The sequence below is a fragment of the Myodes glareolus genome, chromosome 2 (genome assembly GCF_982192425.1).
Source record: "Myodes glareolus chromosome 2, mMyoGla1.1, whole genome shotgun sequence".
Taxonomy (NCBI): Eukaryota; Metazoa; Chordata; class Mammalia; order Rodentia; family Cricetidae; genus Myodes; species Myodes glareolus.
In genome coordinates this window covers 84,874,051-84,886,537 of record NC_142027.1, presented here as the reverse complement: position 1 = coordinate 84,886,537, position 12,487 = coordinate 84,874,051, and the positions used below count along the sequence as shown (strand labels likewise).

The 12,487-nt window shown below is 35.3% G+C and overlaps 1 protein-coding gene across 1 annotated transcript in view; it reads right to left on the bottom strand.

Moving 5' to 3' along the window:
- Nucleotides 1-10,781, bottom strand: part of LOC146895556 (uncharacterized) — a 71,538-nt gene extending 60,757 nt beyond the window's left edge. Inside the window, 3 exon segments of the mRNA XM_087902536.1 lie at nucleotides 3,216-4,214; nucleotides 10,150-10,245; nucleotides 10,748-10,781. Coding sequence (XP_087758662.1) covers nucleotides 3,216-4,214; nucleotides 10,150-10,245; nucleotides 10,748-10,781 — 1,129 coding nt within the window.
- Between the last annotated feature and the right edge of the window lie 1,706 nt (nucleotides 10,782-12,487).

Sequence of the window (12,487 nt, the reverse complement as noted above, 5' to 3'; positions counted from 1 at the left end):
AGCTTATATCTCTACTAAGGGAGCCATTTTAGGATATGCAGGAGACTTGATTCTTGAGGGGTTCCCAGGCCTAAGGAGATTCCCCAGATTGTACTCTGGACAGCAGAGTAGAGGGTGCCTGATCTGGCCTTGGTCCATAACCATACTGATGAATATTTTGCATAGCACCACAGAACGTTCATATGGCGATGGATGGCAATAGAGACAGAGACACATATTGGAACACTGGACTTAACTCCCTAGGCCCAAATGAGAAGCAGATGGAGGGAGATCGTGAGCAAGGAAAGCAAAATCAGAGGGGGCCTTCATCTGACGATGGATGTAGAAAGAGACCGAGACCCACAATGGAGCACTGGAAGTCAGGACCGCGAAGGGTGCGTTCACCCACTGATACAAGGGAACTGATCGAATGAGAGCTCACCAAGGCCAGCTGGTCTGGGACTGAACGAGCATGTGATCAAACCAGACTCTCTGAATGTGGTTGACACAGGGGCTGAAAGAGCCACCAAGGTCCAAATGAAGACTGAGAAGCCATTGACAATGGCACTGGGTCTTGTTTCGTCTGCATGGACTGACTTTTTGGGATCCTGGCCTGTTTGGATGCTCACCTTCCTGGACCTAGAGGCAGGGGGAAGGAACTTTGCTGCTGTGTACTACATAAAAAAGAATCTCTGACCAAAGCTGACAGCTGGAGACATTAATCAGTAGAAATATTTACAAAGAAGTACTCTTGTCACACCATATATCAACAGTAGCAACATCTTAAAGGAATATATGACTCATTCACCCATGGACTTTTGACCATGGACACAAGACCAAGTACTATTTCCTACCTAGAGTGCAGGCGTCATTAGATCAGCAGGAAGTTAAATACAAAATAATGCTCATGTTGCTATTGCACCAGTGATTTTCTTATATTCTGTATGACCCATTTAAATAATAGTTTCTTATGCTCAAATAAAAAGTTTTAATTTCATAAGATCCCATTTGTTGATTTTTGGTCTCATGTACTATTGGACAAGATTCCTATTCAGAAACCCCTTACCTGTGCTTAAAAGTTGTAGGATTTTCTCTGCTTTGTCCTTTGGAATTTGTAGGGTATCATTTCTCATTTTGATATCCATGACACATTTTGTGCAGTTTTTGTATGGTAGATGATAAAGAGCAGTGTTTTATTGTTTGTATGCTGAAACCAATTTTTCATAATCAGCATATCTGAGACTGTATCTCAAATGCCTACATACAAATGAAATACAAATATGTGTACAAAGTTACCCTAGTTACTCACAAGTACTTTCTGCTTATCAAGTGGACCATGTTGAGGCACCCAGGCATGGAGTAATACAAGGTCAAGCTCTGACCACTCAGGGTAAGTCATGGCAACCACTTGCATTAGAATAAATTTTCAATAGAACTTGTAACCTGGCTCAAGTACTCTAGATTTTGTGGTCATTTTTTTGGGTCCCAGACTCATTTCTCACAAAATGAAATAATATTTGGAATGTTCCATAATTCCAGCTTTGAGTGCCTTTTTAGTGATTATATTATTTATCAACTCTAAATTTTTCTAAATGCCTAAAAAGTGGGGAAAAAAGAACACATATGCTATGGTCATTGTAAAATAAGACATCCCAGGTACTGTGGATGCTATAAAGGATAGTTATGACTGAAAATTTACCATAGACATACCAGCTGAATCACTCCTAAATACGCATGCTTATCAAAGTGAGTTCAGTATACTAAATCACATATATGTGTGCATGAGTTTGTGTGTAATTGTTATCACTGTACTTCGTATAGTAGATGATTCAGGGAATGAGCTTAGATAACCACCAATATATCTAAATATATGGATAAAGAAAACATAATATGCATCAATAATACAATATAATCAATCAATGAATAAAAATATAGAAAAATTACATAAGTCTCAAGAAAATTGTTGCAACTATGTATCATTAAGTCAAAGAAAGACAACTCTCCAAAATAAAAATGGCACATATCTTCTCTCATGAATGGAATCTAGAAAAACTATGAATGAGGATGAAAAATTTTGCAGAACTGTGAGGGCAAATATTTTAGATGGAGGGAGTATAACAGGGAAATAAGGGGGTGTATACAAACACATTACTTATTTTATATAATTAAAATGTCCAGAAAAATAAGATTAATTTTGTACTTACAATATCTTACCTCCAACTCTACTATATACCACAATCTCTGTCCTCTTTCAAATTCATGTAGTTTATTCAGGCATTGCTATTTTATACATAAATTTGAATATACTTATGCTCCTAAATACAAGGAGACCAGTCCATGGTATGTTACAATTGTATATGTTTTCAGGGATGTCCATTGGTTACTGGACAATCAGTTTATGTGTTTCTCTCTGGAGAAGGTCACCTCTGCCACTCCCTGCTTCACTAAATGACTAGAGATCTTTGCTTGATGTTGTTGCCTTGTAGCTGTTCCTTGTCCAGTTATGCAAGCCCATTGATATCGTCCATCTACCTCACACTGACTTGAAGTACAGTTTTACAAAGTTTAAAGTAATCTATGTAGTGTGTCATTCTCTGTCCTACAAGCTCATCCATGGAAGTGTTCACACTTATGATCCTCTACTATTAGAGAATAGACTATCAGAAAAATATGCAATAAAAATTGGGCAAAATGTTTAACTGTTTTGTTTGCAAAGACACATATTAAAAGACTTGAATTTTACAACAAGCTAATATTTATTTAAGAATCACAGGAAAATCATATTTATATAAAGTATAATCTCATTACATAAGCAACCATATTTGAAGAAAGTAAATGTGCAACAAAAACTGAACTAGTTTGACATTGGCTGTTTTTGTCACACATTATCTTAACAGACAGTCAAGAAATGTTATTGCTCAATTTACTCCACTAAAAATCTTTACCTATTCATAGTAATTAATTCTTGAATAGCTTGTTTACAATGATATATAAATTCTGTTCACAACAAATGTTTGATGACAATAAAGTTCAAATCTGGATACAATGTTTCTAAATTCATAAGAACTGCATAGCTATCTAAGTATTTACTAAGATTTGAAAATTAACAGAAGGATGTGAGTCTGTGAAATAAGTTTGCTAATGTATGAAGAGTTGTACAATGAATTAATGTGAGATATACTAAGAAATTTCATGAAATGTACCCTTTACATGCATTTTGTGATGCTTTCTAAGACTTGAATTCGTGTGAAAGGACTTTCCACATTCTTTACATTTGTAAGGTTTCTCCCCAGTATGGAGTCTGTGATGAGTCTGAAGATTTGAGGCCCGGGTAAAGGACTTGCCACATTCTTGACATCTGTAAAGTTTCTCACCAGTGTGACTTCTGTGATGTCTGTGAAGATGTGAGACCCAGATAAAGGACTTGCCACATTCTTGACATCTGTAAGGTTTCTCACCAGTATGAATTCTTTGATGGTCATGAAGATTTGAGGCCCGGGTAAAGGACTTGCCACATTCTTGACATCTGTAAGGTTTCTCACCAGTATGAATTCTTTGATGGTAATGAAGAATTGAAGCCCGGGTAAAGGACTTGCCACATTCTTGACATCTGTAAGGTTTCTCACCAGTATGAATTCTTTGATGTTCGTGAAGATTTGAGGCCCGGGTAAAGGACTTGCCACATACTTGACATCTGTAAGGTTTTTCACCAGTATGAATTCTTTGATGGTAATGAAGAATTGAAGCCCAGGTAAAGGACTTGCCACATTCTTGACATCTGTAAGGTTTCTCACCAGTGTGAATTCTGTGATATCTGTTAAGATGTGAGACACAGATAAAGGACTTGCCACATTCTTGACATCTGTAAAGTTTCTTACCAGTATGAATTCTTTGATGGTCGTGAAGATTTGAGGCCCGGGTAAAGGACTTGCCACATTCTTGACATCTGTAAGGTTTCTCACCAGTGTGAATTCTGTGATGTCTGTGAAGTACTGAGACCTGGGTAAAGGACTTGCCACATTCTTGACAACTATAAGGTTTCTCACCAGTGTGGAGTCTGTGATGAGTATGAAAAGCTGAGGCCCAGGTGAAGGACTTGCCACATTCTTGACATCTGTAAGGTTTCTCACCAGTGTGAATTCTGTGATGTCTGTGAAGTACTGAGACCTGGGTAAAGGATTTGCCACATTCTTGACACCTGTAAGGTTTCTCACCAGTATGGATTCTCTGGTGAGCTTGAAAATTTGCATGACAAATAAATGACTTGCCACAATCTTTACATTTGCATGTCTTCTCTTTGAAATTAATTCTCTTATGCATAGTGGGGCATGCATATCTGTGGAGGTATTCGCCATATTTTATATAATTGCTTTGTCTCTCTTCATGCTGATCGTTCGTATAATGCCTCCCTTGTTTCTGGTCATGCTGAAACAAAAAGAATGTGTGTTACAATTAAAATCATCCTTACAATTATCATGTATATATTGGCGCTTAGGAAAAACAGACTTCTTCTATGAACTTATAAAATGAGAAAAGACATACTGTGATTTGATTTTTTCGGAATATGTCCTTTAAGACGAGGATTCTGGAAATTATTCCTCTAAGAGTTCCCTGGAAAGGCTTTAATAACATCGTTAAATGTGTAATGTTTCTAAGATATAGTTTCTGTCTCATTTGATTGAGAAAGGCTTCTCATGTTTATCTCATAAATAGCTTGTAACAAAATGTAATTTTGTTGAGAAAACTCTAGTGAATATTTAATTGAATACATGTAATCCAGTTTTCAGGTTTTTCAATATTCTTTGTAGAAAAAAAACCATGTTTTAAAACTTATTTGTATTTTTTTTTACTGAAGAAACTGCTTCTGAAATTGTAAGTGATCTAATGTGAGCTCTTTCAAGACAAGGTAGAAATTATTGACCTTTATTTCTAGTACCAAAGAGGATGGCTTATGAATAGAGACTATGTCAATCATGACATAATCCATTCTCTTTTTTTTCTTCACAAAATACTGAAATCATCCTTAAATGGAAGGTTTTAAAGTCACTACTTACAGCTATTCCTGATACCAACTTCTGGATACAATCTTGTCTATTCTCTTGTAAAAACATGTCTTGTACTTGATAAGAATATAAAACTGGAAGAAAGAAAAATATACAATTATCTGAATAAGTATATTTAGGTAAAACTTTTTTCTTTCTTTTATTTATTTATTTTTATTTTAGTTTATTTTTTAAATTTATTTATTAAAAATTTCCACTTCCTCCCCACCTCCCTTTTCCCTTCCTTTCTGCTCTTCCCCCTCCCTCTCCATTCCTAAGAGCAGTCAGGGTTCCCTGCCCCGTGGGAAGTCCAAGGTTCTCCCACTCCCCCCTCAGTCCAGGTCTAAGAAGATGAGCATCCAAACAAACCAGGCTTCCACAAAGCCAGTCCATGCAGTAGAATCAAAACCCAGTGCTATTGTCCTTGGCTTTTCAGTCAACCTTTATTTACAGCCACATTCAGAGAGTCTAGTTTGATCACATGCTCCATCACGCCCAGTCCAGCTGGCCTTGGTGAGCTCCCATTAGATAAGTCCCATTGTCTCAGTGGGTGGATGCACCCCTCATGGTCTTCACCAACCCTGAATCAGATAAAGGTCTGATCTCCAAAATATATAAAGAACTCAAGAAACTAGACACTAATACTCTAATTAACTTAATTAAAAATGGGGTAGTGAACTGAATAGAGAATTCTCAACAGATGAAATTCAAATGGCCAAAAGACACTAAAGGTCATGCTCAACCTCCTTAGTGATCAGGGAAATGCAAATCAAAACAATTTTGAGATACCATCTTACACCTGTCATAATAGCTAAAATCAAAAAGGCCAATGATAGCCTAGGCTGGAGAGGATGTGGAGTAAGGGGAACACTCATACATTGTTGGTGAGAATGCAAACTTGTACAGCCACTTTGGAAATCAGTGTGGTGGTTTCTTAGGAAACTGGGAGTCAACTTACCTCAGTACCCAGCATTTCCACTCTTGGGAATATGCCCAAGAGATGCCCAATCATACTACAAAAGCATTTGTTCAACTATGTTCATAGCAGCACTATTTGTAATAGCCAGAACGTGGAAACAACCTAGGTGCCCCTCAATAGAAGAATGGTTAAAGGAGTGGAACATATATACTTTAAAGTTTTACTCAGCAGTAAAATCAGTCATATTTTGAATTTTGCATGCAAATGGATGGAAATAGAAAACTGTTTACTGACTGAGAAAATTTTTCAGATATATAAGTGACACAATTTTATATAGAGAGAGACATATATGCAAGATGGTATATTATATAAAATAAATTTCAAATCATTTATTCTAATGAAACAATCTCCTTAATGTAAGTCAATAGAATATTTTTTAGAATATGCATTAAAAACATTGAAGAAATAAATGGATTGAATTTATGTTACCTAAGAGGTTCCAAACATAATTTTCAAAATAATAAATGACATTATGGTGGTTTGAGTGAAATGACCCCATGTAATCAGATATCTGAATATATAGCCTAATGTTGGTGGATTTTTTTAGGTAGGATAAAGAGGTATCAACTTACTGGAAAAATCTATGTCCTTGGAGACTAGCTTTGAGAATTTTAAAGCCTTCTAATAACAACAGTGAGCTATCTACTTCCTGTTGTGATGCTACATGGGACCTCTCAACTAGGGAGAACTCCCATCTCTCTAGCCCCTTGCCAACTGCTATCTATGATTCATCATCATGGGTATTTCTTCTATATGTTGCCTTTATCCTGGAATTTTATCACTGAAATAGATAAGGAACTAAGACAAAGACTATAACCCAAGTGCAAAAAAATTACACTCATAAAATTGCATTATCTTAATGAATTTAACTCACCTCCAGAATCCCATGAAATGAAAAAATTGAGTTATATCATGAAATAAGACAGAATATTAATTAATAAGGAAAGAACAAATGATGAACTGGAAACAGTTACTACTAACCGGACTACAGAGAATCATGTATACCCCAAGGAAGGATCCATAGAATAGAAGACATCAAGGAAATTCACTAGGACTGATCTTTTTTATCAGAGAAACATTTTCTCTTTTTCTGATACAGAAAATAGATGCATTCATAAAATATATTCTGACAATGGCTTTCCATCCCTCAAATGCCTTGAGATCATCCCCTTCCTTACTTATGTCTGAATTTACCCAATTTCAGTCACTTCTTTGAAAACAAATAGGCATCTAAAGAATAACAATAAAATAACATAATCAGAATCAAAGAAATCAGATAGGATCAGAGAAGAATGAGAAATAAATAAAAAGCACAGAGAATATTTGTAGAGAGAAAAACACACACAAAATTGCATAAAACAAAGCAAAACAAAACGCTAGATGTGTAATGTACATAAAGTTTCTGTAAGGTCCTAAATAAAAATAAATAAATTTCCAAACTAAACTATTTTTTTCTTTGGGGACTTATGGTCTGTTGGAAATAGCTTAGGTAAGATTAGGATTAAATGCACTTATTTTTCAAGTATATTTTTCTAGATTCTTTTACAAAATGAATGTAATAGATGAGTGGACATAAGTTAGTATCTACAATCTGATTTTTTGATCAATATATCTGTTTTTCATCCATACTAGTATTTTACAATACTTGATAGTATAAAAAATGTAGCATACTTTAAAACTCTTAATGGTATATTGTTTATAGTTTTATTTTTCATGGTAGTTTAAGCTATTGTGAGGTTTTTGTTTGTTGTATCCAAATGATGGTGAAAACTGTGTTTTTGAGATCTGAGAAGAATTGTGAGAGAATTTTGATAGTGTTTTCACTGAATCAAAATATTCCTAAATCAATTGACCAGTCTTTGAGCCTGTGTATTTTTCCAGCATCCAATATCTTTTTCAATTCATTTCTTCAATGTCTTAAAGTTTTTATAAAGGTCTTTCATCTTTTAGTTCAAATTATCCAAATCTATTTTTTCAGATTATTGTGAAAAACATCATTTTCCAGAATTCTACTTAGGTCTTTTCCATTTATATATAGAAGGGCTACTGCTTTTTGTTAGTTAATTTTGCATTCCTTATCCTTGTTGAAAGTGTTAGTCAGTTGAGCAAGGATATTCATAGAGTTCTTAGAGTAAATGTTTAATTTTAACTTGCATGTTCATAGCAAACTTATTCTATGGACTGTTCAGAGCTCATTCAGGACAGAATGATAATACATAACAAGGCAGGAAGTCATGAATGACTATAAGAAAATAATGTTTTCTGTACACAACATGACAGTTGCCCATATAAACTTAAGTAATTAGAATAGAATATATCAGACCTGAGCATTCCCAACCTAGTTTAAAATCCTTGGGAGACAGTACGAAGGGACCTGGAGAATCATGTTTTGCTGAGATGATACTATCATCTTACAGATGATTGGAGAAAGGAAATAATGCTGATTTTAAGAATGTGAAACTTCTGATTGTTCATCTATTTTGTAGGCCATAGTCAACACCCAGAATTTTATGGGAGTTTCAGATTGGACTCTCTGAATGTAAAAAAAGAAGAGGAAAAAAAAAGATGTCTGTGGGAATTAGAACATGGGAAGAGTGGAGAGTTGAATTTGGTCAATTGACACAGCAAGGTATTCTTAACTCACTAATAAAAATATTAAAAGTAAAATATTGTGGATATACAAATTTGTTTCTCCAAACAAATTCCAATACAGATATAAAACACAAAAGAAAACAAGTGCATATACAAAATTTATGTGGATATTAACATATAAATTTTGATAGTCAGAAATTAGTAGGTTACATTAGATTAGACCAATAACAAGGATGACCCTAAACAAGTCTTAATTTCTTAAGAATATTTTGCTGAAATAGAAAAGGTTACTTTTTAAGTTCTGTGTAGTGTCTGACACAAAGAATGAACTCTACAATCTTCCAAAATGAATACAACAATAAGATTTATATTTCCTGATTTTATGTGAGAAGACACAACAGTGAAAAACATGTAATTCTGTCATGAGAGCATACAAATAGACATGAACCAGTACAGAGCAATACTCCTTCCAACACTCTGAAACATTTTAATGCTAATTTTCATTTCAATATTGTTCATTTCAAGGCCTGGTAGAGTTCAAAGATATGGCAACAAATCATTTTCTTTCTGCTTTATACCATAGTTTAAGTTAATTATTCAAAGTGAAATTTTAGGTCATTTTACTTATAAAGATATTTAGAATAATCATTCAATGACGCGGAAGAATTTTCTGTAATCTGTCAATCATATTTTAAATAAATACTGATTGGCCAGGCAAAAAGTATAGGTGGGAAAACCAGACAGGTAGTAGAGGTGATGCAATGAGAACAGGAGAATTCTGCGAAGCAGGAAGTTCCCACCGCCACTCCTGCACAGACCACCGAAGAGGCAGGATATAACCTGCCCAGCGGAGAAAGGTACTGAGCCATTTGATTAACGAAGATAAGGATAATGGGGTAACATAAGTTATAAGACCTAATAAGCAGCCTGACCTAATGGGCCTTAAGTTTATAATCTTATGGAGTCCTGTGTGTGATTTTCTTTGGGAATTGCCAGCTGTGGGGTAACGGGGGGTACAGAAACCACAACAAGCTGGCCACAGAAACCCCCACAAGCCATCCTTCTTGTCACAATTCAATGTGAATTTTTACATAATTTTAGGTAGAAATATTTGTGCATCTGTTACAGGGAAAGGGAGCCTTTTGTTCTGGCAAGCCAGCTAGCTTACATCGAAAATAATCACACAAAAACTATATTAATTAAAACACTGCTTGGCCATTACCTCTAGCCTCCTCTTGGATTACTCACACATTTTAATTTAACCCATTTTTATTAATCTGTGTTCACCACAAGGTCGTTACTTACTGGGAAAGATTTAGCATATCTGACCTGGTGTTTCCATCGTGGCTCTGTCATTCTGATTCTGCTTTTCTCCTCCCAGAATACAGTTCTGTCTTCTCCACCTACCTAAGTTTTGCCCTATTAGGCCAAGTAGTTTGTTTTTTTGATTAACCAATGAAAATATAAAGGACCTCCTACACAATGCATCCCATATGAGGGCAGAATTTCTCCATGCTCTATGTTTCCCACGTGTGCCAATGCTTCATTCTGGCTTACCTTGTTCATTGCCTTCTCTCTTTCCTATGTTCACATTCCAGGGCTCTTTGCTTTGTTCAAGAAAACTGATCAGGTCTGGTTTTGACACTGAAAGACCTGCATATTGGAAAAGAACTATGATCATAAATTGGGATAACAATAAAACACATGGATTTCTCATAAACCACCATACTGATTATATAAGATGGCCTGTAATTTAAAATTCCAAATATGATTTTCTTATTGCTATCTCCAAATATTTTAACACACTGAAAAGCATTTTTGTTAATATATTATACCTTGAGTTTCTTTGTAAATTACTACAGGATCAAATCCAAACACATTATGAATCATTAAGATGCAAATCAATAGATAATCTATGATGTGTCTGAAAAGTAAAATGTATTATGAAAGTTTGAATGAGGAATGTCATCTCCAGGACTCAGGAATATATTGACAAGATAAAGTTACACAAAACATTGTGTTCTACATAATGAACTCCAAGATTTTTATTAAATTGGCAAATGAAAGTGAGGCAGAAAATTCAGACATAGATGTAAAACATACTTGAAAGAAACAATTATGATAAGGAAGAAATCAGGAAAGAAAAAAGTCTCACCCACAGAGACCATGTTACTGTAGTTCTCCAACATGACTTCCCTGTACAAAGCCCTCTGTGCAAAGTCAAGGCAGTCCCACTCATCTGGAGAGAAATCAATTGCCACATCCTGGAATGTCAAGATTCCCTGTAAGGAAAGGAAAGAGTTTATCAAGTGCCCACATAAAAATTTCTTTACTTAGACTAAGGATACAAGAGTTCATCACAAAACTTGGTGTGTTCTTGCTTAGCATTATTCTAAAAGATATATTCCAAAATACAGTCTATACTAAATATCTGTGTGCTGGAAATATTAAACCAAGTAGGAAAAGCTGCAGATCTATGGACTAAAATGGGGTATGTGAAAGGGAGTCAGATTAACTTCTTGTGAAGTTCCAGACTTCATCCATGCCCTTAATTATCTATCCTCATGGCAAATTTTTCTTTAGAAACCACAGGTTGAAGAAACATGAGCTGTAAAGTTGCAAGCATGCAGGCATACACTGCTGTCACATCACAATATGTCAAACATAAGATGTGTAGCAAAGGCAGAATTTCCATATCCAAGAAAAAAGCAGAAATTCTTACTGCATATGATTCTAATGACATCAGTGGGTAGAACATGAAATGGCTGACACCTCTGAGTGGCGAGCTAGAAAGAAACTAACTTCTAAGTCCCGAATCAGTGCTGGGAACACAGCTGGGCAGATTTATAAAGGACAAGTGAAGGATGTAGATTGTGTAGCAGATGCATGGCTTGGATCAGCTGACATCCAAAACTGACTCTCCCCTACAGGGTCCCATCGCTGCTTGAAGATCACAAGATGAGAATGAACTAAAGTACAGTAAGTTACTCAGCAAAATTTCCAAAGAATCAATAAAAAATACCAACAAAAATGTAACTAAACAATTCTGTGATTAGTAATACCATAAATTTGGTATTCTAGATTAGATATAGCATTACAAGCAGCACCTTGACCTTTATCAATTTTTTTCTACATGAATCATCATGGAGAAGATACGATAGAAAGGACAAGTAACCAAGAAAATGCCCTGATGGACAGTATAATTATATTATTCATCATACATTTCCCTGTCGTCTTTTTCCTATTCTAATTTTTTAACATATTCATTATTACTTAACTACATCTTAAATATTTTTTATGTTTTTTACTGTTTCATTGTTTAATTTGCTTTATGATTTTTTTTTCTGTATGTTTCTGTAGTACACCATTTTCTTCCATTTTTCTAGGCACATCCAGGGCAGATGTGCTGCTGACTTGAAGATACCACAAATGCAATCCCAGACTACTGAAACCAGCAAAGTTTTAAATCACCATCAACAAACAAGATAATCCACAGGAAACCAGATTTAAATAATACCTATCCACAAATCCAGCACTACCCAAAGTACAAGAAGGAAAACTCTGACCAAACAAAGCTACCTGCACATATACAAATACATGCAACAGATTACCTCACAACAACAAAACCCAAATAAGGGAAACACACGCTTTCATCAAAAACTAACAGGAATTAACAAACACTGGTCATTAATATCTCTTAATATCAATGAACTCAATTCACCAATGGAAAGTCACAGGCTAAGTGAATGATTATGAAAGCATAATCCAGCCTACCACTGTTGCGATCACCCACTGATACAAGGGGACGGATCTAATGAGAGTTCACCAAGGCCAGTTGGACTGGGATTGAGCGAGCACATGATCCAGCCAGATTCTCTGAATGTGGCCGGATTCT